Genomic DNA, 27,683 nt, shown 5'->3' with positions numbered 1-27,683 from the left:
CTCTTTTAATTTTAGGTGTCAGGTATCTTATTCCAGCAAGGAAAGAAATTAAAACAAGCCAAATATGACTATATATATATATCTCACATTAGCAATATACCCAGAGTATGTACTCTATAAATAAATAGTAGCTAGTACTATCGTTGCTGTTGTGCCCATTAATGCCAAAACATGATGATTCTTTGCTCACTGATGAATCTGCTGTTATTCTAATGGGCTTGGCCTTGTAGGTAATGTAGTGCTTCTCTCTAACAGTTTTTAATATTCTTTTTTGTTCTGAGTTCCTGGAATTTTGAATATGATGTGTAGTGGGTAAGTTCTTTCCTGTCTATCTGGAATTCTAAATGCCCCTCTTACCTTGAAATCCATCTCATCCCCCAGATTTGGGGAAATTTTCTATAGCAATTTTTTTGTTTTGTTTTGATACAGGGTTTTGCTATGTACTTCAGGCTGATCTTGAATTAATCCACTGTGGAGCCTGGGCTTGAACACTCAGTAATCCTCCTGCCTCAGCCTCCTGAGTGCTGGGATTACAGTGTACACCACCACACCCAGCTCTATCATAATTCTCAATATCTTCCTCAAAGAGTATGATTCTTATATTTCTTTTAGAATTGTCTAGGGGCTCTTTGGAAATATTTATATTGTTGTCTTTTTTCATTCTTACTGAGTGAATGCTCTCCTATGTTCATCTTGTTTTCTCATAATTCTTATATTTGTATTGAAGTTTGTAGATCAGGTGGGATGGAAGTCTCTACTAGTATTGTGGACTTCTCTGTAGTAAATGATTTTATTTCTTTGGTGTGCCTTTGGCTTTGGGTGTGACTCAGTATGAAAACACCTAGTCATTAAAATACTGTGCTATGGCTGGGGATATAGCTCAGTGGTAAAGTGCCTGCTTGGTAAGCATGAGGTCCTGAGTTTGATTCCTGGTACCGAAAGATAAAATAAAATAAGATAAAAATAAAATAAGATACTCAATATGAAGCATTGTATTGTGAGAGAAGAACCATTATCTTTAACTTCAAATCCAAAGAATCAATCATATATCAAGGTATAATTTAAAATAGTTTTAAATATTTTTCATCCTTTTAGTAGCACAGGAAATAAAGGAGTAGTAATTATATAGGATAGACCAAGAGAAAAGAGGAAAGACAAGAAAACATGAAGAGGAAGGGGAGAAAGAAGCAAATGGTGGATTTTAATGACAAATTTATACTCTAAGAAAGGATGAAGGAAAGAGAGGTTTAAGAGGTTATGTGAGGGGAAGGAAAGAAAGGTTAGGGACTGTACATGGAAAGTGAGAGAAGATACAGGAAAATTGAATCCAATTAATAAACTAGCAGACACACGAAGTTAAAAGATCCAAATATGAACCTTTAGAGGGAGAGAACTTGATAAAACAAGGTCAGACTCTACAGAAGCAAAAGCAATAACTAATGTAAACTTAATATACATGCTGCAATGTACTGCTTCCCCTAATTTGTTACCTTTCTAAATGCCAATATTTAAGGGTTTTTCCTGGTTAGTAACTCATTCATGATGTGCTCCGCGATTTCCTGTGGCACCCCACCACCTTCCAAACATCCCAATGACTTTTAGTGTTAGGCTAACATATACCCGTATTGACATGGCTTATATCTAGATGTTCCTTGAAAGCCTCATGTGCTCTTAGATGGGTCTTTTCAGAGGTGGTTGGCTCTCAGGTGTGTGAATATGGATTAAGGATATGTGAAAACTAAATTGATTTAGCAAAGTTCTGGGTGTGGAGAATGGAGGCCCCACCCTGGGTTTGAGAGGCACCAATCAATGGGTTTGTAGCCTGGATGGATTATAGAGGGAAAGATGTGGAAGGCAGGCTTTGCTGCTTCCTGCCCGCTCTGCCGCAGACTGCTTCTCCCCTGCCATGCTGCCTGGCCTTGGAGTCTGCCTACTATGGACTGAAGCCTCTCCAAACTGAGACAGAAGAAAGCCTTCTTTCTTTCACTTGTGCGTGTAGTGTGTTTTGCCTCTGCAGTGAAGAAACTCCCTAAGATGCATCTCTCAAGGATCCAAAATGAGCTGTCCTCTGTCATTCATTCAGTGATCCGCACAAGAAAGATTTATTGGAGACCATTATGTTCCAGATACTGAATTGATATTGGGATGTAAGGGCTGTGCCTTCACTCAAGCCACAGAGGTTGGACTGTGAGAGTGGATTGTTTATAGGTCAAGAGCACCGAGATCACTTAATTTTATCTTATTTTTTGCTCTGTACAGGTTCTGAGATTTCTTTCTTTCTTTCTTTTTTTTTTGAGATTTTTTTCTTCCCAGGAAGCAATTAGGGTATGAAGAGCCTCTGACAAATAGCAAATGACATGAAATGTACCCTGATCCCATCCTGTATTACACTCTATATTCGGAGCCAGGCAAGAGTTAAAGAGTTTGATGACAGACAAGCACCAGTGAAAAGCAGGGCAGTCAGGTGCCTCTGTAGTTAGAAAGCTATCGCTCCCCCTTTGTGTGCTCCCCGGCCCTGCCTACCTGCCTCTGACGCAGGGAGCCAAGGGTCTGAGTGAAACTTGTTGGAGGCTCCAATTAAATCTGTGTGGACAAAGGGCAGGCATGCACACAGCATCCTCAGATAACAAGTGGCAATAAATCCTTCAGCACATCCACATTCAGAGACTAGAGAGCCGAGTCCCTGCCTGGTGAGCAGAACAGCTGCTGATACCTCTCTGCGTGCCTCACACCAAGATGGGATGCAAGGTAAAATTTTTCTCTCTCTTTCTCTTTGGGCAAATATAATACTTCCTTGTCATTTTTGTCCCTCATTAGAGGAGTTTGACTATAAATTCGGTTATGAATTTGTTGGAAATTTCCTGATTTTCTTTCTTTTTGGTCTTCTCCTTATATTACCTATGGTGTTCTATTTACTATCTTTTAGTTTTCATAATTTTTTTTTTCTTTCAGTCCAGGTGTATCTTCAATAAGTTTGTATTTGAAAATCCCTTAGTTGGAGAAGTGAAGGGTCTTAAATAATTTCATGAAGTGGAAAATCCCTTAGTTGGAGAAGTGAAGGGTCTTAAATAATTTCATGAAGTGGAAAATCCCTTAGTTAGAGAAGTGAAGGGTCTTAAATAATTGCATGAAATCCTTGGTTACAACTTATTTCAGAATTTGATTCATTTGTGACCTCGGTCACTTGATTTGCCATCTGGAGAATGTTCTTCCAGTGGTAGCCTCAGAATCAAGAATCTCAGCTCTTGGAATACATTCAGTGTTTGAGACTAACTCTGAATTCCAGAGAAATCATTTAAATTTATTTTCTGCTTGTATTGTGAAGCTTGTTCATTATAGAATACTGTATTTAAAAATAATAAAAATAGAAAATAATTGAAATCATCAATTATAAACAGCCAGCATTTGGGTTTAAAACTGAGTCTCTATATTTATTTTCTACATAATTAAACTCCAGCTGTAAATACAGTTTAATGTCACTGTCTCTCTAGCTCTCTCTTTCTCTTTGCTTAATATTAAAATTTCCTAAGTCATTATGATTATTTGAAAACATGGCTTTAAAATATTCCATTTTTCACTGATAAAAATTCATCAATTAGTAATTTTGATGATTAATCTTTGGCTGTACCTCTTATAATTTCTTTAGGATAGGTAACTTGAAGTAGAGTTACTAAGTCAAAAGCAAACATGTACTAATAAAAAGCAAAAATAATAAATGTAGAAAGGAACAATTTTAAAAAATTAAATTATTGATATTATTGGTACCACAACAGAAGCCACACATAAGAAAATAAAATCTTCCCTGAAATGATAATACTTGAAGTGTGACAAGGTACTGTGACCAAATGCTGGTGAATTACAGGAAACCCCAGATGAGACACTAATCATGAAAGTCAGTATCTTACATGGGATGATACATCTTTCTGAGCAGGGGTTCATAGCTTACACAAGGGAAAAGCACCTCTAGTACCCTACAGCAAAGGAAAGAGGTAGAATGGAAGTATGCAAGTGAAAACCTTGGGATTTCATCCCCCTGACACCAGTTATGTGACCCAAGACAAATCTCAGCTCCTGAGGCTGTGATTTTGCCACTGTGAGATGAAAGTTCTGGTCCAGTCCAGGGTTTTTCAAAGGGGAGGCTAAATGATTCTGGTCTGTGTAAGACATATTTGGGTGGTACGTGAAACCTAGACTGTCATTTTTGGGTGATAGACATAGAACAGAATATTTTTGCAAAGCATATAAAATTACTTTTAAAAACAGTATTTTAAAAGCACAAACTTAGAAGAGAAAAGGAAATAATAGTCCTAAACAATCAATGACTTATTAATGACCCAAACCAGTGACTAATCTATGATCCAAACAATGACCTTCTAAACAATCAAGATGAGAGGCAAATGTCAAACATTTAAGGAACAGGCGACTAGGCGATTTGTGCTGTCTGTTAAATATACTAGGTATAATTCCAGATATAAATTGCTGGTAAGCAGTGTTGGCCTGGAAGGCAGTGTGGGAATTGGTGGAGTTATTATTAATAGGTATAAGAAACGAAAGGAGTCAAGGCATAGAAAATTTTCAAACATCATCTTTCTAACTATAATCTGCTGCACTTTTCATTGTAACAGTGAGCATCACTGGCTGAGCAGACTTGCTCTGCACTTCTGTGGCTCTAACTGCCTTCTCCCGGAGGAAGAAGTATCTGCCCTAGCCCCACCATGCTCCGGGTGGTCCTGGACGTTCCCCAGCGGCTGCTAAAGAAAGGAAGAGAGTCCCGGAAGCTGGTGCTGCTGGTGGTGTTTGTAGCTTTGCTCCTGGATAACATGCTGCTTACTGTGGTGGGTAAGTTATAGCATCTTTGTATTGAGGGTTCTTTTGCTTTGGGCCCTGGAAGGCAGCACATATCCTGCTCAATTTTAGCAGTAAGCAAACTTCAGATTTTTTCTGATGGAACACACATGGAAGTCTCTAGGGGCTGGCGGAAGTTGCAGGCAGTGAGCTCAAAGCCTGCCAGCCATTGCTCCTGACACCAGGGGCTCAAAGAGAAGGCCATTCAGAAAGCATCTGACTAGAAAAGAGGAAGTCAAGGAGACAGAAAAATCTTACTTTTCTTCTTCCTCATTCTGTCTTCCCGAGGTCTTAATAACTACAGTAGCCTCTGAGACAGTAGGTAGTTTTGCCCTCCAAAAATAGTACACTGCGTTGGGTATCCAAGTTTTTACCAAGCCCTACTTTTCACACAATCCTGCTTTTTTTGCTTGATACTCTTTTAATCTATACATTATATTATTGGCAGTATATAAATGGTTATTAAAAAGTTGTGCCTCCTGAGTAAGATGTAAGTCTTTAAATAAGAATGTTTCCAGCTGGGCATTTTGGTGCACACCTGTAATCCTAGCATTCAGGAGGCTGAGGTAGTAGTTCAAGGCCATCCAAGGCCACAAGTTGAATACAAGAGTTCAAGACCAGCCCGGACTGCATAGTAAAACTTGGTCTCAAGAAGACAAGAACAAAAAAAAACAAAACAAAATATAAAAGATTCTTCCTGAGACAAATAGTTAATCAAATACAGTTGGTTCTTATTCATGGTTCTATAGTTGTAACTATGTTCTATTAAACTGTTGCAAACACTGAATTAGTCAATACTGAGTCATTTTCATAATCAGATGCACACACAACGCCCCTCTTGCTACATAGATTAAATTCTGGAAACAATGCATTTTGCTTATTTTTTTCTCTATAAAAAGTTAAATTCAGAAGTGTTAAGTGATATGTCCAAAGCTACCTGCTAACAAGTACTATAGCTGGGATTCAAGGCTCATGGAACCATTCCAGAGCTTCAGCCCCTTAGACCATACCCCACTGGTTCCCACGCCTCTTCCTATTCTCTGATCACCTATGTGGGGGGACTGAGACAAGGGAGCAACATTCACCTTCTCCTTCAGCCAGAATATATGCAGCAGGTGCTTCAAGTTTTTAGGTACTTTCCACCCGTCTGCAAAAACTCATGAGAGCTCAGCAAGTATTGATCTCAGGTTACAAATAACTTTGGTGAGTAGTGAGTTAGCCAATATGAAATCCACGAATCCATGAGACCAACTGTGTGATGGTTGGAATTCAGGTCCTTTTGCTAATAGGATAGTGTGGGCAGGTACAATCTTTAATGGGTGAGTGATATCATTTGGACATCTTCCTTTAGCATAAACCAAGCCCCATAGCAATGCTCCTGAACCTAGTAGGGCTGAAAAGATTATCTGTCTTTAGCCTCCATCACATGTCTTCATTGACTTTCAGTGCCCATTGTGCCCACCTTCCTGTATGCCACAGAGTTCAAAGAAAGCAACTCTTCTCTGCACCACGGCCGTTCTCTAAGTTCCCTGCCAGCTCCTACCTCTACTGCCTTCTCTGCCATCTTCTCCTTTTTTGACAACACCACCATAGTTGTAGAAGAAAGTGTTCCCAGGAGCACAGCATGGCCCAATGGCTCTGCCAGCACCATCCCTCCTCCAGTCACTGAAGCCAGCTCAGCACATAAAAACAACTGCTTGCAAGGCACAGAGTTCTTGGAGGAGGAGAACATGCGAGTTGGAGTTCTGTTTGCTTCCAAGGCTTTGATGCAACTTCTGGTCAACCCATTTGTGGGACCTCTCACCAACAGGTATCTCAGTGGGCACAGTACTCTACAGGCTCAGGTAGTAATAGCTGTGTGCTAAGGTTTCATATAGATGATTACAAGGGGGAAAAAAAGGAACACTCTGGTCCAAGGGGAGTCAGCTATTTGAAAATCTGGTTCCTCCAAAGGATGATGTATTGATAAAGTACTGTGAGCTTCTTTTCTTAGTGATGTAATGAATATTAAATATTAAGCAGAGAACCAGTGAGCAGCACCTTACAGCTGATGTCTCATCCATGCCCTGGAACAGGGCTTGAGTGGGAAGAGCAGGAGAATCTAATGCAGTCTAAAGTACTAGGGTTCCTACTGTTTGTGTCTGGGATTACCCTGGTGTTTTAAGGCAATACACCCTTTGTAAGCTATCCTTTCTGGAAAAGAGAATCTGGCCTTAGTCTATGGGGTAAGTTTCATATTTGTTTATTTTATTTACTTGTGCTCATTTACATGTTGTAGTCCATCTCCACACTTCATTCATAGGCAGGTTGTACTCAAATTAACTGCATTTCTGTTCCCACTTCTGTTAAAAATATATGTATATACACTACAGCCTGTTGGAATTGAATCTTGTTCAATCCCTTTTTAGGGTTGGATATCACATTCCCATGTTTGCTGGCTTTGTTATCATGTTCCTCTCCACCATTAGTAAGTAATTCTCTCCCCTTTCCCTTCCCTCCACTGAGCGCCCTGATTTTATCATGCTGTGTACAGAAGAGAGTCAGTTCAGCCCAGAGAGCAATTAGGCATCTGAGTAAGTGGACTAGAACACTGATTTGAAAGCTTTGCAATTTTCAGAGTGAGGACTAGAATGGTAGTGGCAACTTAATCTAGTTAGAATATGCCTGTTCTGCTGAAGAACAGATACTTCATTTGTGCTGGTAGAAATCATGAAAGCTGTTTGAATGTGTGTGTTAGTGTGTGTGTGTGTGCGTGTACTAGTAGCAGTAATCTTCTGGGAAAATTTAGTACAGTCCCCACCCCCATGTTTGGGAAGAGGTCATAGCATTGTGATATGCCTTGGTGAAGGACAACTAACAAAATAAAATGGAAGTTGGACAATAAGGACTGAAAAATTCCTAAACCGTTACTGCTTTCCAGCTAAGGGCATTAAAGGTTATAATTTAGGAAAGTAAATTTGCTAAAGGAGCAAGAAAGGAAAAGGACAAATAGTCTATCCAGTAACAATAAATGTTTCTAATAGAATGGGGATGGAATATAAATATTAAGAAAAATATAGTTGGCCCTTAGATGTAAAGAAAAGAAGAATGCAAGGGGAGTCTACATTAAGGAAAAGACTGTGGGCTCATCGGTGATTTCTGCAGACTCTGTTGACTTTCTGCTTTCCAAAAACATAACTTTTCCCTCTTTTTAAATTACCTTTCTGTTAATTAATTGTCTATTTCCTGTACAACTCTTCTTAAATTTTTCTTACCTCCCAGCATAAGATTCGACTCCTATTGACCCATTATTTAACAAGAACATATTAAATCAGGGCTGGAAATTATTTTTTTAATTTTTTTGTGTTGCTGGAGCTCAAGTCCAGGGTCTTGTGCATGCAAGACAAGAACTGTACCAATGAGTCACATTTCCAGCCCCAAAGGATTCAAATTAAATATTAAGGAGATCATCTAACAAGTCTTAAAAATTGCTCCACGAAATCTTTTGAAGCACTTGTATTATGTCACTTAAACACAGAAAAGACATGGTTCCAGGTATCCAAGAGTATATGGTGGCTGGGGAAAAAACATCCTGCAAAGTAAGATAATGCAGTGTATTAGTGGAGCCTAAACTCTTTAGCCTTAGGTCCTTGTCTGATTCTCTGCCAAGAACTCCTATTTTAAAAGCTTTTCTTATCTACCAAACTGTATGTGATAAATCATAATTTTTGTTTCAGTCAGTTCTCATTTCCATGAGATCACCAGTGTCCTGTACTGACTTAGCATAATTCTATCCCAAACAAAGTATATTTAGTGGTTAGAACATCCCTCTGTATCATCATTTAGGGTTTAAAAAAACAGCTGAAAAGAGGTTGTTATGCCCTCTACAACCATCAAAAGTTCCTGTCTGGGAACCATGCTTACTGCAGTTGGGAACTAACTAGTGGCCCGGGTTGGCAATGAAAAGAAGAAGGAAACTAACTTGATTTTTCTGAGTACAGTGACTAACCACTGTATCTTGCTCATTTTCTACGGGGCTTCCCAGAATAAAACACTGCAGTTTTACAGCTAAAAAAGTGGGCAAACCAAAACAAGTTGGTCACTCTATTCTCGAAGGACATAGAATGGTAGATTTTGAACATATTGGAAATCTGTAAAATGGCATTGGAAGCCAGCAAGGGAGAGACCAAGACTGTGTTTGTTTGAGAGGCAGTGAGTAGTTGAATGTGATCATGTTGGAAAGTAACTGGTTAAGATCATAAACACAGCCAAACACACCTATAATGATGACCCAAAGGATTAAAATGCTTCTGATTCAGACATTTTGGGAGGGATTTTTCTTTCTTTAGGAAACAGCATTCTGGAATTGAGGGTGAGGCATGTCTGAACGTACCAACCTGACCACCAACACCCTATAATTTAGTGTTTGATAACGTATTTCTGTTTGACTCACATTTTCTTGTATGTTGTTAGTCTCCAACAGATTTAATCTCTGCTGGGGTATAACCTAGATGTTCTGTCTCTGCTTTTGTCTCTCTCTCTCTTTCTCTCTCTCTCTCTCTCTCTCTCTCTCTCTCTCTCATTTGCTATAGAGTCTAGCAAAATTGTACATTCAGTCTATGTTAATACTACTTTGATTTGGGTAAAAGATCTTCTAGTGTGAGGTAAAGCAAAGGATCTGACTGCATCACAAGATATTTTCAACTCAAAACCTGTGGTTCCTGGTGTGTACATGTCACAGTATTCTAGGTGACCAGTGTAGCCCAATAACAGAAAAGGCCAAATTTGTATGTTTCAGAAATCCAAGGAATAGAGTCTAAGTAGGTACCTGGTAGTTCCAAGACCAGGCCATTGGACTTCATGGAGGTCTGTTTCCAGTGACCAGGATGTCAAGTTTTCACCAAGATATACTGACAGTCAGCCTTCCATCCACTGTGCAATTGCTTGGTTTGCATACATGTGGTTTCCCAGTCTTCTTACCAATTAAAATCAATTCTCATTGAAAGCTGAGGAATATTAGAAAGACAGCTTCAAGAAAAGATAGTAAAAATCATCCTGCTCTATTAAAAGATATGCATAAATGAGTCACCTGTGCTGTATCATGAGCATGTCATCTGGTGGCTGGCAATCTAAGGCAGCTTGGTAACAAAAGCATTCTTGCTATTTTCTGTGCACAGTGTTTGCTTTTTCTGGCACCTATACCCTACTGTTTGTGGCTCGAACTCTCCAAGGCATTGGATCTTCCTTTTCCTCTGTTGCAGGTAGGGCTGACAAACATTTCTTACCACCCATTACTACCTCAGGCAGTATCACATTTATATGAGGAAATTAAGGAAAATGTCATCCTCATAGGTAGAAATTATGATTCAGGAACAAGGTAAGGGTAGTGTTGCTAGCAGAGCCTACAGATCCCTAAGCTGATGATAACTCCCTGTGATAATATTTAGCTGCAGCTAGCTTGGGTCAGAACAAGCCCAAGTAAAGCCATGAAGTAAGCCAAGCCCTTACTTTGGGCCATTTTGTGACAGCTACCATTCACTTCCGGGTCCCACCCTTTTCCAAGTGCTGGGCTTGTTCATGCTTTTCTTTGGACACCAGCCTGAATGAGATAGTCTGTATTCACTGGGGGACCTTTCCTTAGTCTCCCCTATGAAACGAGGCATAGTTAGACTGTTATTCTGTTACCCTTTCCTGAAGCCTTTGCACTTCCAAAATTATTAATTATCAGAGGAATGAGTAGTATGAGGATTTGGGGGAATGGTAGGAAGCAGTATTTACAATTTGCTGTGGACCAAGTTTTGCGTGCTAACCCTTCAAACTGGGACTATAACTAAGATTGTCACTGAAGATATAGTAGGGCAAGGACCAAAGACACTGACAGGGCAGACAGAAAGCTCCCATATGCCAACTTCACCTGCAGTCTTTGTTCAGGTCTTGGAATGCTCGCCAGTGTCTACACTGATGACTACGAGAGAGGAAAAGTCATGGGAATCGCTCTGGGTGGCCTGGCTTTGGGAGTTCTAGGTAGGTTGTGCCTGGCTGGAGATTGAGACTCAATAGGGTAGGGGGTACTGCAGACCATCAGAGATGGTTCCAGGAGCTGGTTTTTCCAGTTACATGGAAGACAAGTATTTTCCTTCTTGACCTAATCTCATGTTGACTTCTTTGGAAATATCACCAAGGAAAAGTTTCTTTTTCCTTAAGTTGCTGAGCAGCCCACAAGAGCCTGGGGCAATTCCAGAAGACCAGCCTGTCCAAAGGAGTGAATGTTTTACATTTGTGCCCATTGCCTGCCTCACCTCTGCTTCCACACATGGCCAGAACTTTCAGCATGAAAGCATGCCCTTGCCAGATCCTCTACTTGATTTACTGTAGATATAATCTCCTATGTTCCACACTGCCACCTTGTGAAGAAGGGATGATTACCAGAAGGATAGAGTGAAGATGAGAAAGGTTAGGTAACCATTCAAAGACACAGCCAGGAAGTTCAAGAGCTAGGATGAAGCCTGAGACATTCCTCAATCAGAATCCAAGCTCCAAACAATAAGGTTATACTTTTTCTTGAAGTTCATCATTCATATTGCTTAATTGACTAGATCTGACAAGTTACTTCTTTCTGCTGAACACTTCCTATATGTTAAATACAATGCTAGCTCAGAGGGTGTGTGAGTAAGAAGCTCCAGACATACGAAGTCCTGCCTTCTGGGAGCTTCCAAGCTCATTGAGATGACACCTAAAATCTTTCCAAGAATGAGGCTGCCTTCTGCCACCATGAGAAAGAAAGGGAACAAAGTTCTGTTCCTCATTAATATCCACCAACCTCTCTCAACTAAACTTTGGTGCTTCCAGGGTTCCTTCATCACAATCAGTCTCAAGGAAACAGATTCATTATATCCTCTACAACTGCTTCAAGACAAGCTCACTTGTTCTTGATTGGAACAGAGCACCAGCTTCCTGGCTTATCTCTTTCACATTCTCTCTTCCCTTCATGATGCTCCCAGTAGAATTTCCTGAGTTCAGTGGCCTCAACCCACCTCACCACTCTTTCCCTTCCAAGTATTCATATTCTAATGATACTGACTTTATTCTCTACCTGCACCATCTTTTTGGACAGTTCTTTTTTTTGGAACCGGGGATCCAACTCATGACCTCGCACTTGCCAGGCAGATGCTTATGCCGCTGAGCTAAATCCTCAGCCTCCTCCTTACATTCTTTCTGCTTCTTCACTTAGCAAAACCCTTGTGGCCACCTAAACTTTCTAACTCACACCTCTGGATTTACACAGCTCTTGTGCACACATCTTTTACTCCAGGGCTTCCCATCACATTCTAATTTTTTGTCCTCTGACTCCCAAGCACATTTCCTTCACTACATGGACAAACACCAAGTCTTCATCCCTGAGGCCCCCAGAATCTCCAGTTGAGTTTAACCCTTGGTAGGCCTTCAGTGAATCCTCATTTGGTAATGTGGATAAGTCTCGCTGACTGGGATGGGCCTCACCTCTGTGTGTGCTGCGTTGCTTTTCCAGTGGGAGCTCCTTTTGGAAGTGTGATGTATGAGTTTGTTGGAAAGTCTGCTCCTTTTCTCATCCTGGCCTTCCTGGCACTACTGGATGGAGGTGAGTCAGCAATGGGGTCCCGGGTAGGTGATAGCTCAGGACAGATTAGCAATGCAGTCTGTCAGTCTTTACCACTGGTGGGTGGTGTGGATGTGTTTTGATGGAGCAAAGGTTGCTCCATTCCTAGAAAAGAAGATGTTAGCTGGCAGCAGTGTGGCTGTTATTGGAACCCCTGCCTGACCATGAACAAGCTGAACTCTTTCTCTGTCCTTTTCTTTCTTAGCACTCCAGCTCTGCATCCTGCAGCCTTCCAAAGTCTCTCCTGAGGTGAGTGGACACCAGTTGCATTACTAAGAGATATGTAGAATGGCTGAGTACAGGTACCCAGGCATGCCTGTCACACTGTCAGGGAAAAGGGGAAAGAGCCCAGACAGATTTCACAGAGTGTTACACCTGGGTTTTTGCATAGGGTTGCATTTAAGTGTAGGCAATGGCAAAAGAATCTGACAAAAATGGAGGACCAAAGAAGTCTTCTCTTGGAGAAGACTGTCAGGCCCTGGGCCCACAGACAACCCTACCCATAAAAGGCTTCCTCCAAGACATCCCTAACAGGTGATCACTCTGTCACAGACAATGAATACCAGAGACACTATTGGTTTGACTCCATGCCAAGTATGGCTGTGTGAAATCAATATCAGATCATATTGTGATGAATTACTCAGCACACAGAAGAAAAGAGTGCAGGAAATATGGCAAAGTTTAATCTAAAGACTTTGACTTTGCATTTAAAGACCATGAAAGTACTCCAGAAGTAGTTATAATACTACATCTAGTAATTATACCATCTATGCTTTATGTTACTTATCTTAATCACATTCTACAGACACAGAAATTGAAGGTAAAGTGAAAAGCATCTGAGATAATTTGACGCTGTGACAGTGGTGACGTTTTGACAGTGCCAGTTCCCACACAGTAGTGTTGGGAGCCTTCTGTGGTCTGCTGAAGCAGAGATGGTGCCACTCTTCGGGAACTGGCATCTCAGCAGAGATGTCTGCGTCCTCGGGGGGGATGCAATTATAACCACTGCCCACTCTGAACTCCTCAGAGCAAGGAGAACCACATGCCTTCCTCTCAGACCACCAGACCTTGAGCGTGCTTGGTCCCAGTACCTGCCCAGGCTGAGGCACATTCTCCAGTTGGTTCCACTACTACTTACTGAGTACCCTCTGTGCCAAAGTGATGGGTCTTTCAACCAACAGACTAAGTTGGGGAAAAAAGGAAACCAGGAAAGCAGGATACCATCTAAGATTTTTAAGAAGAACTTGACTCTGGGGGTACAAGTTTCATTAGACTTTTGAAACTTGTGATTGTGAAACAATTTCAAATTTACAGAAGGTTGTCAGCGTCAGATATCAGACGTAGTCCAATGAAAGAGAACCCCCACAATCCAATGTCTTTAGTAACTTTTAGCATTTTTGTTATAGTTCTTCTTTCTCTGTCTTTCTCTCAAACACATACACAAATTATTATCCTTCCTTATCCTTCTCTAAGCCATTTGAGAGTAGCTTACTTTTGTCATCCTCTTACCCCTTAATAAGGAATTTTTCTTGAGAACAGAGCTATTTCCTTATGTAATGGCAACTGAGTTATCAAATTCAGGAAATCTGACATTGATATAATATCCCAAGTACTACTCTGATTTTTCCATTATCTGAATAAAGCTCTCTGAGTAGTCTTTTTTCTTTTGAATTTTCAGTAATAGGATTTAGTCCAGGATTATGTGGTACTTTTGAGTGTCCTATCTTTTGGTCTCCCCTAATCTGGAAAAGTTCCTCTGCCTTTCTTTATTTTTCATGGCATTGGGTTTTTTGAAGCATAAGATTATTTTAGAGAATCTCCATAAATTTTCCTGGCTTTATGTTTCCTCATGATCAGCTCTAGGCCATATACCTCCTGTCATCGCATCACTTAAGAAATACTGTGTCCTTCTGGAGTGTGATCTTTGGAGGCCCACAGTCCCCATCTACCTGTCAGCGGTGATTGTTTTGATCACAGGGCTAAGATATTGTTGGTCTCTCCGTTGTGCCTTAACTGTTTTTCACTTTGTAGCTGATGAATAGTCTGTGGGAGACACTGATGCCATGTTAATCTCCTGTCTTCTCCAAATTTCACCCCATCCCAAGTTTATTAGACATCAGCGATCCTTGCCTGAACACATCCTTGCTATAATATTTGATAAATGCTGGGATTTCTATTTTTTTTTTCTTTTTTCTTTTTCCTTTTTATCGGTACCAGGGATCGAACTCACGACTGCCTGCTTGCAAGGCAGGCGCTTATGCCGCTGAGCTAAATCCCCAGCCCCTGGGATTTCTATTTTACCAACCCCTCCCCACCATCATTGATATTTTTCTGCAAGAAATATTCATTCCTTTTTCTATCTATATGCATAATACGTGTTTATTTATACATATTATATGCAAACATCTGCACTTCATTTACCTACTCATTTTCAATTAGAATCCATAGATTGCTATTTTGATCAGTGGATTGTAGTTCCTCATTGTCTATTTACTTTGATGGTCAAATTGTCCTAGATTTGGCAAATGGGAGCCCTTTCAAAGTAGCTGTTGTGCCACTTTAGCGTGCCATCAGTATTTTTTGAATAAGGTTTTACTTTCTGGTACCAAAACTGGTCTTGTGCTCATCTCATATCTTCCTTGCTTCAGCCCTGGAATCAACCGTTTCTCCAAAAAGTGCTAGTTTCTTCCAATGGAGAATGGTACTGAGAAGCCAAGACGTGGGCACTTGATCTGCTCACTGCTGTTACGGGCTCCCCCTTCCTAGGTCCCCTCAGTGAGAGAGTTGATAGGCACACACGAGTGCATTGTGAAACTTCTGCTTCCAGACCAGCGACACAGGACGTTTGTCATGTTCTTCCTTTTGTATTTGTATTCACCCATTTTCATTGTGAGCATCTTGGCTGTCCCCAAATTAAGACTTTTACCTATTTGTGCAATCCTATAACAATTTATAATATATTATTATTATTTGTATGCCCATGTCACTATAAAAAACAAACCTACTAAAAAGTGTTCAAGACTTTTGCATTTCTTTTCTCCATAAGCTTAGGGAATATAGCCAAAATACTGTTTAGAATTGCATTGGTTCTTTTTCCAGTCGTGTGTGTGATTGTACTACATATAACACATTTAAAGTTCAGTTGCATTCATTTGCTTTTTTTGGCCTTCAGTTTTAATTGTTTCTCCATTCTTGGTACTTGCATTAGTCTCAGGTTGCCATAACAAAATGCTGGGTGCCTAAACAGCAAGCATCTATTTTTTCACAGTCCTAGAGGCTGGACATCCAAGAGCAAGGTGTTGTCAGTACCGGGCTCTAGTGAGGCCTCTGTCCCTAGTTAGCAGAGGCCACCTTCTCGTTGTGCCCCCATCATTTTTCTTCAATGTGTGTGCACAGAGACAGAGGTCTCTTTCCTCTTATAAGGACACAATTCCTACCAGAGGAGGGCTCTATCCTTATGACCTCATTACGATTATTTCCCTAAAAGACCTGTCTTCAAGTAGGGCATACACTAAGCTTCAGCATATGAGTTTTGGAGGTTCACAGTTAAGTACATAACATGAACATAACTCTATTATTTAAATATGTCAAACATTACCATGTAGAAGTGAGTCTGTCCATAAGCTTTCTGCCTTTGCCCTCCCTCACCCTTACTATTTATAGGTATAGTAACCCATTTAATGATTTTCTGGTTTATCTTTCCAGTGCTTTTGTATTTCTTCTCCAAAATAGTTCATGTATGTTTTCTTATCCCCTCTTTTTCACATAAAAGCTATTATACATATACTATTCTTTACATTCTACCTTTCTCCTGTCATTTGACAATATATCCTAAAAATTACTTCCTATAAAGGGAGTTTTTACTATTATTTTTACTAGGAAGAATTCTGACAGTTTTTAGCATTATATATGCCACATTTTATTCAATTTCCTGTTTGAGTGTTTATATAGTTTTCAATAGTTTGCAGTCGCAAATAATGCTATAATTTTTTTCTTTTAAAGAGATTAAGACAAAAGAGGACAGAACAAAGCAGATCAGAACAGAACAATATAAGCAGCACAGCACTTCACCACAAGACAACCGGATATTAACAGTAGCTACCATAATGTCTCTTTCTTTGAAATAGTTGAGCATACCTTCATATACAATAGTATCAAACATAACAAAATAGTATAAAACCATTCAAGAGAATGAAAGTATTACAGGGCGTTCAGAACCAAATAACAGAAAATGAACAATGTATACTATATTATCTCATTTTCCATAAAATATAATGCTATAATTAATTATCTTACATACATGCATTTTTAGAATGTTGGCAGTAATCTTCAAATTTCTAGAAGTTCATTGAACTTTATTTTTATCTTTATCATTTCCATTTGTTTCTTTCTTTGAATTATACAAGAACTGAGGGCTCTTTATGGATCTCTTTATGTCTCCATCTACTCTTTTGTATATGCACAGATTATCACAACGAAATTATTAAGGCTCTTCCAAGATAAAATAGAGCACACCCTATAGGGGATTGGGACAGAATGCTGAGGAAGTTTGAAAGAGGAAGAAGTTCCAGCTACTAAGCTAGGGAACTCTAGGGAATGAAGGAGCCATTTGAGCTTGACCCTGAATGAACGTGAGGCACCTGGAGATGAGAAGGAAGGTTGTTCCTGCAAAGAGATAAATGATGGTGGAGGGAATGCTGTGATGCATGGGAGGACAATGGGTGACCAGTGTGCTGGGATAAAAGTATGCCTCTTTAAGAGGGAGGGGAAGCTAGAACCAGGCATCTAGGCCAGTGTTTTTACCCAGATGTCAAAGCTATCTGCTACACCAGTGCAATGTACCTCACCTAGTGACTAGGAAGAATTCAAACAGCTTGAGGAGCTTCCTGAGGTAGCACTTCTCAGCCCATTCTGGGGATTCATGGTCAGCCTATGGTCCTCCCAGAACAGAAGTTGGTGCCAGATGGATGGAGCTGAAAGGCCTCGGAGTGCCTGTTGCCCAGTACTTATCACCATTCACATGGGCCTGACTGAGGTCAGGTTGAGGCAGGCATCACACTTGAAGTATGATGCTTCTTCTCTGTGACTATCCATGTTTCTGTCTGGCACACAGGATGGGCTCTGCCTCCAGTTTAGTATGTGACATTAGGCAAGTCACCTTCTGCCCCTGGACTTGGCTTTCCTGATCTCTGCAGTAAAGGGTATGGGCTAGATAGTTTCCAAGGTCTTGTGTGCACATTCTCGGACTCCGCAAAGACAAGAGAGATGTGAGCACTGTACTGATGGAGACTTTTTCTTGTCCATGTTCCTTCTCAGAGTGCCAAGGGGACTCCGCTCCTTATGCTTCTCAAAGACCCTTATATCTTGGTGGCTGCAGGTAAGCTACCAATGGCTCCTAGAAGACTCTGGGCTTCAAGCCCACAGTGGCTCACAGAAACATCTCTCCAGGTTCCATCTGCTTTGCCAACATGGGTGTGGCCATCCTGGAACCCACACTGCCCATCTGGATGATGCAGACCATGTGTTCCCCGGAATGGCAGCTAGGTAAGTAACCTTGGACTTGGGCAGAGGTAGGAGCTGTGGACCATTTCTCGGATAATCAGGAAGCATCATTGAGCCCAGGTCATCAGCATCTCAGAGGGCCAATCTATTTCCTTTGTAGAGTTACCTTCCCTGTGGGCAGCCACCCAGAGAAACAGACTGAGAAATGAAAGGGGCAGTGGGTGACAGCACCAATATGTAGCTGTATGGTAAAGTGATTAAAGTTTTCCAGTCAAAAGACCTAGGATTCTGTTTTGGTTCCATGGATTAGTGAAGTAAATGTGTGCAAATTACATTTCTCATCTCTAAAATGGCACCAATCGCCATATAGTCCAATAGAAATTGGAGTAATAAATGTTCTGGGTTGTGGAAATGCTTTGCACATGCAGTTATTGCTATGCACTATCATGACCATCCATATTAACTGTAGGAATGAGCTATGTAAGTGTGGGCACGCTTTGTACCACATGAATGTGAACCAGCAGTACCATCCATGCTTTCTTCTCTTCCACTCCCCCTGCTTTTTTGCTTTTTCATCTCTAGGAAAGTTGTTGTGGAAGAAGCACTGTAGCTCTCAGCACTTAAGAAGGTGCTGAGCTCTGTACCCTGTGGAAATCTCTACAGCCAAAGAGAGGTCACCAGCCTCTTTGCTGGAGCAGCAGGATTCACCTGAGCTTAGAGAAAAAGCTCCAGCTCCTTCAGGAAGTCAGAGAAAAGGGACAAAGAAGGCTACGTGCAAATGGCTCAGTCACTGCAGGGAGTGGAGGCTTACAGAGCCAGAGGGGAAACTGATAAGAACTTGATATAGCCCAGGATGCACCGAAAAGTACCAAATCTAATTTTTTAGGGAACAATTGTAGGCAAAGTTCCCCATTGCACTCCTGGCCCCAAATTGAATTTTTCTGGAGTGCAACTGCCTCTGGCCTTGATAATTAATTGAGTTAGGCAATGTTCAGTGCAGATAATGCATTCCCTGCCCATAATCTGACTCCTGAGCTCCTGGTGCCCACAAATAATGGCAGCAACGAGGATCCCTCCCCCGGCAACCCTGTTTCCAGTTCCTGGTGCCTTGTGCAGCTTTCCTCAGTGCCCTCTGCATCTGTAAAGTCTAACATTGAAGGTTCTCCAGTGCTGACCCCAGAGCTACCCTTCGAGGTTGTAAAGCCTGATTGTGGGCTCCAGACAGCAGGTCAGGAAAGACAAATGTGGATTCCCAGTGAGATTCCAGGTGATGCTGTCTGTCACCAGCAGCCACAAGTAGTAAACAAGTGCTCCACATGGAGATCGCCTCTCCATGTTGCTGGGAGGAGCAAAGGCAACCAGGTTATTAGGAGCGAGGTGCAGGCCACAATGCAGCCTTTGCCATGTGGCCCACTTGTGCCAAGCACTATTGGCAAACACTGAAAGAAGGCTCAGCTTTGGAAACTGGCCTGCCGGGGTCTGAATCGAGACCTGGCCACTCCTGTTGTAACTTTTGATGAGTTATTTCACCTCCTTGCACTCCCGCCCCCCTTTTTTTAAACCAAGCAAGATGATTTTATTAAAATAGAAACAGAAATTCCTTAGGTGATATATGTCAAGTTTCTGGGTCCATAGTGGCATCTAAGTAAGTCTTTTATTTTATTTTATAGAGAAAAAAGGAAAAAACCCCAGAAAAATCAAGAAGCAAACAAACCTAAAAATCAACCACAACAAAAGCAAAATGACAACAATAATAACAAAAAACTCCCAACAATAGCTATATAGGTTTTCAAAACAAGGCAATAGAAATTTAACGATGGTTGTTATATTGCATATTGTTATCTTCAAAGCAAAACAGTTGCTCAGGTTTCTTTGTTTCTTTGTCAAAATAGAGATAGTCTTCCAAGTTGTTTGGATCTATGTATTTATTCCAAAGAGATTAGTACCATGCAGAGAATATAGTATGCTCTCAGCCAATAAGAAATATTATTAGCTATTTTCATAAATTTTTAAACCATTTTGATAGTCACAGCACTCTTGAAGACACACTGAGAACAGTGCATATCGCCGGTGGACGTGGAGTTGAGAACACACAGCGCGGCTGAAGTGTGAACTGTAACTAGGTTCTGAAGAACCAGCTGCAGGGATTGAGGAAAATCTCATTTGGAAATTCCACACCATTCACAATGATGTTGAGGAGATGTAGCTAGGCCAGCAAGCTTCCTAGAGATGCCGATTTCCTCCAGTGAGATAAACAGTCCAGTAGTTATAACTCTAGGTTTTTCCAGGCAATTATGCATAAGCAAATAGATATACTTTGAAACAGATTGCCACCCCAGTGCAGATAGACTAGACAAATACACTGAGCTAGGCTTCGTTTCCACTCCATAGAAGAGAATATTAAAAGCAAACACGCCATCAGCCTGGACCTGATGAATTGTTGACTTTGGGTTTAATGAGGTTTTCTATTGGGCTCCATTGCTTCCTTTATGTCCAGAGAAGTGCAGTTCAGGCTGCTGAGACCCGGAGAAACTCATGCTGCTAATTCCAAGCAGGTCCTTGCTCCAGAGCCATTGAGCCATTGAGGCTGGTAGTGGAAATGCCTGGCACTGGAGCAGGAAGCCTGGGTTCTGCTCTTAAACCAGTCACTCATCATTTATGATGAGACTAAAGTCAGTTCTCATAAGGTACTACTTGTGCCAGACATCATGCAGAATGTTTGACAGGCAGCATCACCTTTAAGCCTCATCTTAACTAGCTCATATGGAAAGAAATATCATCCCTTGTATGAGTACATTGTCAAATGCCCGAGAAAGATTCACTTCATACAGTCCAAAGGCTTATTTAGTACACAGTTTTGGAAGCTAATGATTCAAGCAACATACTGTCAGCTCTGGCAAGGGCAGATGGTTAGAGTACGTGCAGAACAATGAATCATATCACCAAACAGGAAGCCAGAGAGTGATCTGGTGTCCAGCTTACACTTGGAAAAGCTCAGGGACTCCATGTGTCACCTTAATACATTTGGGAGGCAGCTCCCCCTCCATCAGGCTTCACTCTTAAGGCTCCCATCACATTTTGTGTCACACTATGCTAGAGACAAATCTCCCACATAAGACCCTTTAGAGGACACACTCAGATTTTCAGAGGGTTCTTAATTTCCCCTTGGAGCTCCGTTCTCCTTTGTTCCTCCAAACCTTGGGCTTTGTGGAACTCCCTGTCATTGGTGAGGGCGCCAGGCCCTCATTCTTTTCTCTGAATGCCCCCTCCGTCTTCACCATACCTGGATCCATCCTCGGGACACTGCTTTCCCGCAGTCCTCTTGAGGGAAGGCCATGTTTCCCCAGATTGTGTTCTCTGTTCCTGCTCCCATATTGCCCGCATTAAGTTTCCTCCATGGAACACATTTTTCAAAATTATGTATTTATTGTTTAAGTTTTTTTTATTGTCTATTTTTCTCTACTGGAATTTTGAGCTAGAATTTTGTCTATCTATTCCTAACTCCATTCCTAGCTGCAAGAAAACTGGCAGTTGGTGAAAGTTTGTTATGAAGAATGAATGAAAAAATGAATGAATGAATGAACGAATGCAGTACAGAGACACCACATACACTACCCAAGGTCACAGAGCTCACAAGTGACTGAGGCACAATTTGAATTCAGAAGTGTGTAGTGAGCCTATGTTCCTACAACATTTCCCTCTACTGTCACACAAAGCCATGTGGCCAGGGCTTCTGTTTACAAAGTGTTTTCATATTCCATATCTCATTTGCCTTCCCTGTAACCTGATAGGATAGAATCACAGCTTGGCTTTTCCCACATGTGTAAACCAAGGCTCAGAATGTTTTGATAACTCATCCAAGGCAGAGCAATAGAAGGAGGGTAAATAACAAGGTGAGGATTTTGTTTTCCAAGAAATATGTATATCCTTCTTGCTCTCCTGCTGATGGTTGAGCATATTTTGTGCACTACTATGACTCACTAGGGCCTCTTGCCAGAAAGTCTAAGGAGGGACCAGGAGCACATAAAATGGGTTAAGGTTAAGCAATCCTTCTTTTAGGAAAAGCAGCCCTGTGGGGTCCTATGACTTCTGCTCTGCATTTGCACCAGGATCTCCAAACCAGAAAGCAATGTGGTTGGGGGATCCTGGAAAGTAAGAGGGGAATGTTGCTGCCTCCTAGGAGACAGGTGTTTCAGATCTAACTAGATGTGTCCTCAGATGAGGCTCTGTGTCCTCCCACAGGTCTAGCTTTCCTGCCTGCAAGTGTGTCCTACCTCATTGGCACCAACCTCTTCGGGGTGCTGGCCAACAAGATGGGTCGGTATGTAGCCTGGGGGTCTGGGAAGAGTGATAATAACACAGCAGGAAAAGGCCTGCACTTAGATGACAAACGACTTCTCTGAGACTGGGAGTTTAGGATAAACACAGAAAGGTGAAAGCTGCCCACTGAGAGGAAGGAGAGTGGAGAAAGGAGCTGTGGAAGAGGCAGCGCATACATGAGCGACAGTCTTTGCTTTCCAGCTATTTCCTATCCACCTGAAGAGATAAGACAGTCCCCAGAGAAAACAGCTGTGAAAAAGTTCCATATACTTTGGGGCAGTTGGCAAACTGCACTCAAGGAACCCTGGGGATTTGACAGATGGACCTCAGAAACCACTAATGGGGAAGGGCTGGGTTGAGTGGTATGCATGCAGGTTCTGTTCTTATAGTATGATGAAAACAGCTACAACTTTAGTTTTATTTTTGGAGTTCAGAATATAGACATTTTTTTACAATCACTGCCAAAAGGAAGTAGAGATGATAGGTAATTTGAAATTTGTTTCCTTTTTGAATTGGACGTCCAAAATCAAAGAAAATGTAAATGGGTAGAAGGTGGTCTCGACTGAAAAGTCATATAAATCAAGTTGGAGGCTCCTAAGGTGCCTTCTGAATCAACAAGCTCCTCTCCTAAGGGAAGTAAGAATATGTCCCATACTTGCCTCTGCTGTGGGAAGCGGACTGGATCTGAGCTGGTGAAAGATGAGAACAAGGAAAGGACAGGAAACATCCGAGTACAAACTGGTCCTGTAGAGATGCAGTTAGCCTCTCGCGTCCTCCAGGGTTGTTGGAATTGGAGGGTGGGTAGGACTGGCCAGTGTGGTAGATCTGGGGTGACAGGTGGCAGGGATCTCTCCCCTGGCTCGTGTCTGCTGACAGCCCTTTTCTTGCAGGTGGCTGTGCTCCCTGGTTGGAATGGTGGTCGTTGGTACCAGCTTGCTCTGTGTAAGTCTAATAAGTCCCAGGGGAGAAACAGACAGATATTAAAAGACCATTTTTGTTGAAATTAAACAGATTCAACTAGGCAAGAACTGCAAAAAAAGTTGTGTCTGAGTAGGTAGGAACTAGCCCTGGTGGATCTGCACTTTCCAAATAGTGTACCATCGAGAGGAGGAGAGGGAGGAGAAGAAGAGAGCAGTAGGCGGCAGGAAACAAGGGTCTCAGGCTTGGCACAGAGGCCCACAAAAGGAGACACATTAGCAGCTATGGCGCATTTTACAGCATTGTACACCCACTCTGACAGGTCTCCATGCATCACCAAAGAACTATCATCTGTGCCTTGGTCCCTGGCACTGCTACATTTGGTAGAAGAAGAAAGGAAGATTTGCTGTTTGCAAGAGCTCCTTTCGAGCTCTCTAAGCCTTTATTTCCTCTTGTCCTTGTGGAGGTCATCAGGACTCTGGCTTCTGGGCTTAGGGGTGATGAGAACAGAAATACAAAACCCTGAATACTGTGCTTAGGATGGGCTGGAGTTCGGGGCTCCACCCCAGCTTTGTCACTTGCTGTTTGTGTGACCGTGAGGTACTTCTATCACCTGTCTGCTCAGTATCCTTGTCTGTGTGGGGAGGATTCCGCTAGCAGTTCACATGGTGGGTACAGCAGTCCACAGCACTGCAGTGTGAACCTGCATGCAGGTTCTGTTACTATAGTATGATGAAAACAGCTACAACTTTAGTTTTATCTTTGGAGTTCAGAATATAGACTTTTTTTTAAACAATCACTGCCAAAAGGAAGTAGAGATGATAGGTAATTTGAAATTTTTGTTTCCTTTTTGAATTGGACATCCAAAATCAACAGTCTTTGCTTTCCAGCTATTTCCTATCCACCTGAAGAGATAAGACAGTTCCCAGAGAAAACAGCTGTGAAAAAAGTTCCATATACTTTGGGGCAGTTGGCAAACTGCACTCATGGAACCCTGGGGGATTTGACACACGGTGTGTGTCACTATGACTCACTAGGGTCTCTTGCCAGAAAGTCTAAGGAGGGACCAGGAGCACATTAAATGGGCTAAGGCTAAGCAACTCTGCTCTTAGGAAAAGCAGCCCCGTGGGGTCCTACGACTTCCGCTCTGCATTTGCACCAGGATCTCCAAACCAGAAAACAATGTGGTTGGGGGATCCTGGAAAGTAAGAGGGGAATGTGGCACACGGTGGCCCTTGGTGAGTCTCACACCGTACTGATGGCACCACCCTGACACTGCTATCAGCCACTACTGTCTGCGTAGTGTGCTAACCGTTGGAGAGATAATGGGTTTCAGTGACAGTTACCAAGAAGGGAAGGCAGGCCACTTGCATAGCAGGGAAGAGAAGACCTTTAGATTTCTTTAGAATTTCTTATCCTGTTGATGTGGTGCTGAAACCATGCCACTGTCCCCGGGAGTAACTGGCTGTTGAACTCTTCTGTCTTTTTGCTCCAGTGAGTACCAAGTTTGGCATTTACATAAAACCTTAGGATGAATGGGGAAAAGGGCGGTAGGGAGTCTGGGTAGAGAATGGTAGAGGATGAGGAGGAAGAGTGTGTGACCTGCAAAAGACCAGCGGAGCAGCACAATGGAGTTGGGACTGAGGTCCAAACTTGCTCTCTTGCAAGTTAGCTCCGTAAGTTTGCAGAGAGCATTTAATGTGATGGACACGATTCCTGCTTTCACCTCTCACTGTGAAGGTTATGGTTCTTCTTCCTGATGAGATGCGAGAATTCAGAGTGTGGCACCCAGCACACACACTCTTCCAGGCATTCGTGTGAAACCTTGTGCCCACCCAGCCGAGCCATTGTCCTGATGAGTTCTTTTCCTTCCCCTTGCAGGTTCCACTGGCTCACAATATTTTTGGTCTCATTGGCCCCAATGCTGGCCTTGGCTTTGCCATAGGTAAGACGCCCCTTCAGATGCCTTTCTGCCTCCTTTTCCCATCAGAGGGAACTGGAGAGGAAGAAGGAGCAGGAGGATAGCAGGCCAGGGGGATGTGTGAGACAGGGGAGGGAAGGAGGGGATGCCGTGGGTGTGTGTAGAGCTGGCTGACTGTGTCTGGTGTGCTCTGGCCACAGGCATGGTGGACTCCTCTCTGATGCCCATCATGGGACACCTGGTAGACCTGCGCCACACCTCGGTGTATGGGAGTGTCTACGCTATTGCCGATGTGGCTTTTTGTGTGGGCTTTGCTATAGGTATGTTGGCTGTGGGAGAGGGGAGCTCCAGACCTGGGTACCATACTCATTTCTGTGAACTATTGGCAAGCTGGAGATGAAGCCAGAACGCTGATGGTCTAGGGCCTGAAGATATCTGACCCTGTGACATCCTGTGGGTCACCCAGGGCTCCTAGTGTAGTGTCTTACAGGTGATGGAGGCTCAATAAATACTTGTCAGTTTTCTTTATTCTTCACAGGCCCATCCACCGGGGGTGCCCTTGTGCGGGCTATTGGTTTCCCCTGGCTCATGGTCATCATTGGAGTGGTTAACATCCTCTACGCTCCTCTCTGTTACTTCCTGCGAAACCCCCCAGCCAATGAGGAGAAGCTTGTAAGGAGCTCCAACTGTTTAAAAAATTCACATCTGCTTCTTTCCATTGTCTCTCTCTGCTAATTTCCTCCCTCTGTTGATCATCTCTCTGACTTGCCACATTTTCTGATTTTTATGTTTATCTTCCTGTCATATCTTTCCTTAATTTCTGTTTAAATAACTACACCCTTTAATTTTTATTTATTTATTTTCTTCTTCTCCTCCTTCTCCTCTTTTTCCTCCCCTTCCTCCTCCTCCTCCTTTTTTTCTTTATATTATTATTTTTTAGTCTTTTTGAGACAAGGTCTTGCTATGTAGTTCAGGCTGGACTTGAACTTGCGTAGGCAGGGCTGGCCTTAGACTCACACCTACCCTCTTGCCTTAGCCTCCCGAGTGCTAGGATACAGGCATACATTACAATGTGCAGCAAAGGGAGTCTCTCAAGAGGGAAGATGGAGCCAGACATAGAGGGACAAGCTTGTAATCTCAGCACTCTGCAGGCTGAGGCAGGAGGATTGCAAATTCAGGGTGAGAAGGGGCAATTTAACAACTTGCAAGACTGCCTCAAAAAAGGAAAAAAAGCTGAAACAAAACTAGAACTAAAATATAAAGGACTGGGGATGTAGTTTAGCAAGAAGGTCCTGGTTTCAGTTCCCAAAATTGAATAAAAGAAGGAAGCAAAGAGGAAGGAGAAAAGCAGTTACCCTCTGTACTTATGTAGTTACTAGAACAGTATGAATTAACAAAGTATTCCTTTCATAAATGGGCAGAATTCCACTGGGCACATTCATTCAGTTAACCATTCATTCATTTGAATCTGCCATTATCTGGTTTTGTTTTGGTTTTGAGACCAGGTCTTGCTATGTAGGTCAGGCTGGCCTTGAACTCACTATGTAGCCCAGAATGGCCTCAAACTCACAGCAATCTTCCTGCCTCAGCCTCTGGAGTGGTCATATTATAGATGTACACTACTACAGTAGTCTGCCCTTCTCTTTACTGGGTCTCTCTATCTGCCTGCCTGTCTGTCTGTCTGTCTGTCTGTTTCTCTTTGTTGTTTTGGGGACATTTCTTTTTGAGTACTAAAAACCTCTGCATGATTTTAGCTATTGATACTTTCCTCTGGTTCCAGCAATCAACCCTGAGGTCTGATGGGTTGGGAAGGGCTGAGGAGGAAGGTCTGACAGCTTGAGAGTGATTGATGCTGCTCAAAGGAATAAAGAAGACGGGGAGGTCTGGTAGAAAGCGGTGTCAGTGTCCTCTGGCTTCCTGCTGTGTCTTGTATCATCACAGGATTCAATTAAAACTTAATAGGTGTTTGTTCCCTATAAGGGATGCTCACCTATGTATCTTGGGAGGCCTGTGCATGTACATGAACCAGAAAGGCTCTATGGTCTACAGTTGCACCCTGAGTTTTTCCTAAACAGCACTAGATTTGGATGAGCTAGTGGGGGACAGGAATGGGGAGATGGGAGGCAGTCAGAGATGTGTAGTGATTGCTCTTCTTGCCTCTCCTGCAGGCTATTCTGAGCCAGGACTGCCCCATGGAGACCCGGATGTATACAACCCAGAAGCCCACGAAGGACTTTCCCCTTGGGGAGAACAGTGACGAGGATCCTGACAGTGGGGAGTAGCAGCTGAAGGTGACCCCTGAGCCTGGTCTCAGGTGAACCCATGAGGCTTGTACTTCAGGGGCTGCCTCTTCCCTGGAACCAGGTCACGATGGGCTGCTCAGCGGGTGCCACTCTGCCAGCCTGGGGTATCTTGTTTCTTCCCCTCAGAGGGGTGCTGAGCCTATACTCTGCTCACCTGAGTCACCCCGAGTTCTCCCGCAATGCTTCTCCTGTAGGAAGACAGAGTGATGCCTCCTCCCTGGCTGCTGTGAGATTGATTAAACTTGAGTTGTGACAGGTT

The 27,683-nt window shown here is 42.4% G+C and overlaps 1 protein-coding gene across 1 annotated transcript; it reads left to right on the top strand.

Annotated features, from left to right (window-relative positions):
* Window positions 1–1,439: 1,439 nt before the first annotated feature.
* Slc18a1 (solute carrier family 18 member A1) lies at window positions 1,440–27,683 on the top strand. Its single transcript, XM_003479341.4, has 16 exons — window positions 1,440–2,748; window positions 4,626–4,839; window positions 6,292–6,655; window positions 7,254–7,312; window positions 10,002–10,085; window positions 10,756–10,848; window positions 12,353–12,442; window positions 12,666–12,709; window positions 17,777–17,837; window positions 17,909–18,004; window positions 22,205–22,283; window positions 23,173–23,224; window positions 25,082–25,145; window positions 25,322–25,441; window positions 25,660–25,793; window positions 27,290–27,683. The coding sequence occupies exons 2-16, from the start codon at window positions 4,716–4,718 to the stop codon at window positions 27,401–27,403; spliced, it is 1,578 nt and encodes a 525-aa protein (XP_003479389.1). The 5' UTR covers window positions 1,440–2,748; window positions 4,626–4,715; the 3' UTR covers window positions 27,404–27,683.

The sequence above is a fragment of the Cavia porcellus genome, unplaced genomic scaffold (assembly GCF_034190915.1).
Source record: "Cavia porcellus strain 051 isolate PalLab524CR breed Dunkin Hartley unplaced genomic scaffold, mCavPor4.1 scaffold_24, whole genome shotgun sequence".
NCBI lineage: Eukaryota > Metazoa > Chordata > Mammalia > Rodentia > Caviidae > Cavia > Cavia porcellus.
Note: the sequence above shows the minus strand (reverse complement) of the source record. Positions and strands in the feature narration are given on the sequence as shown.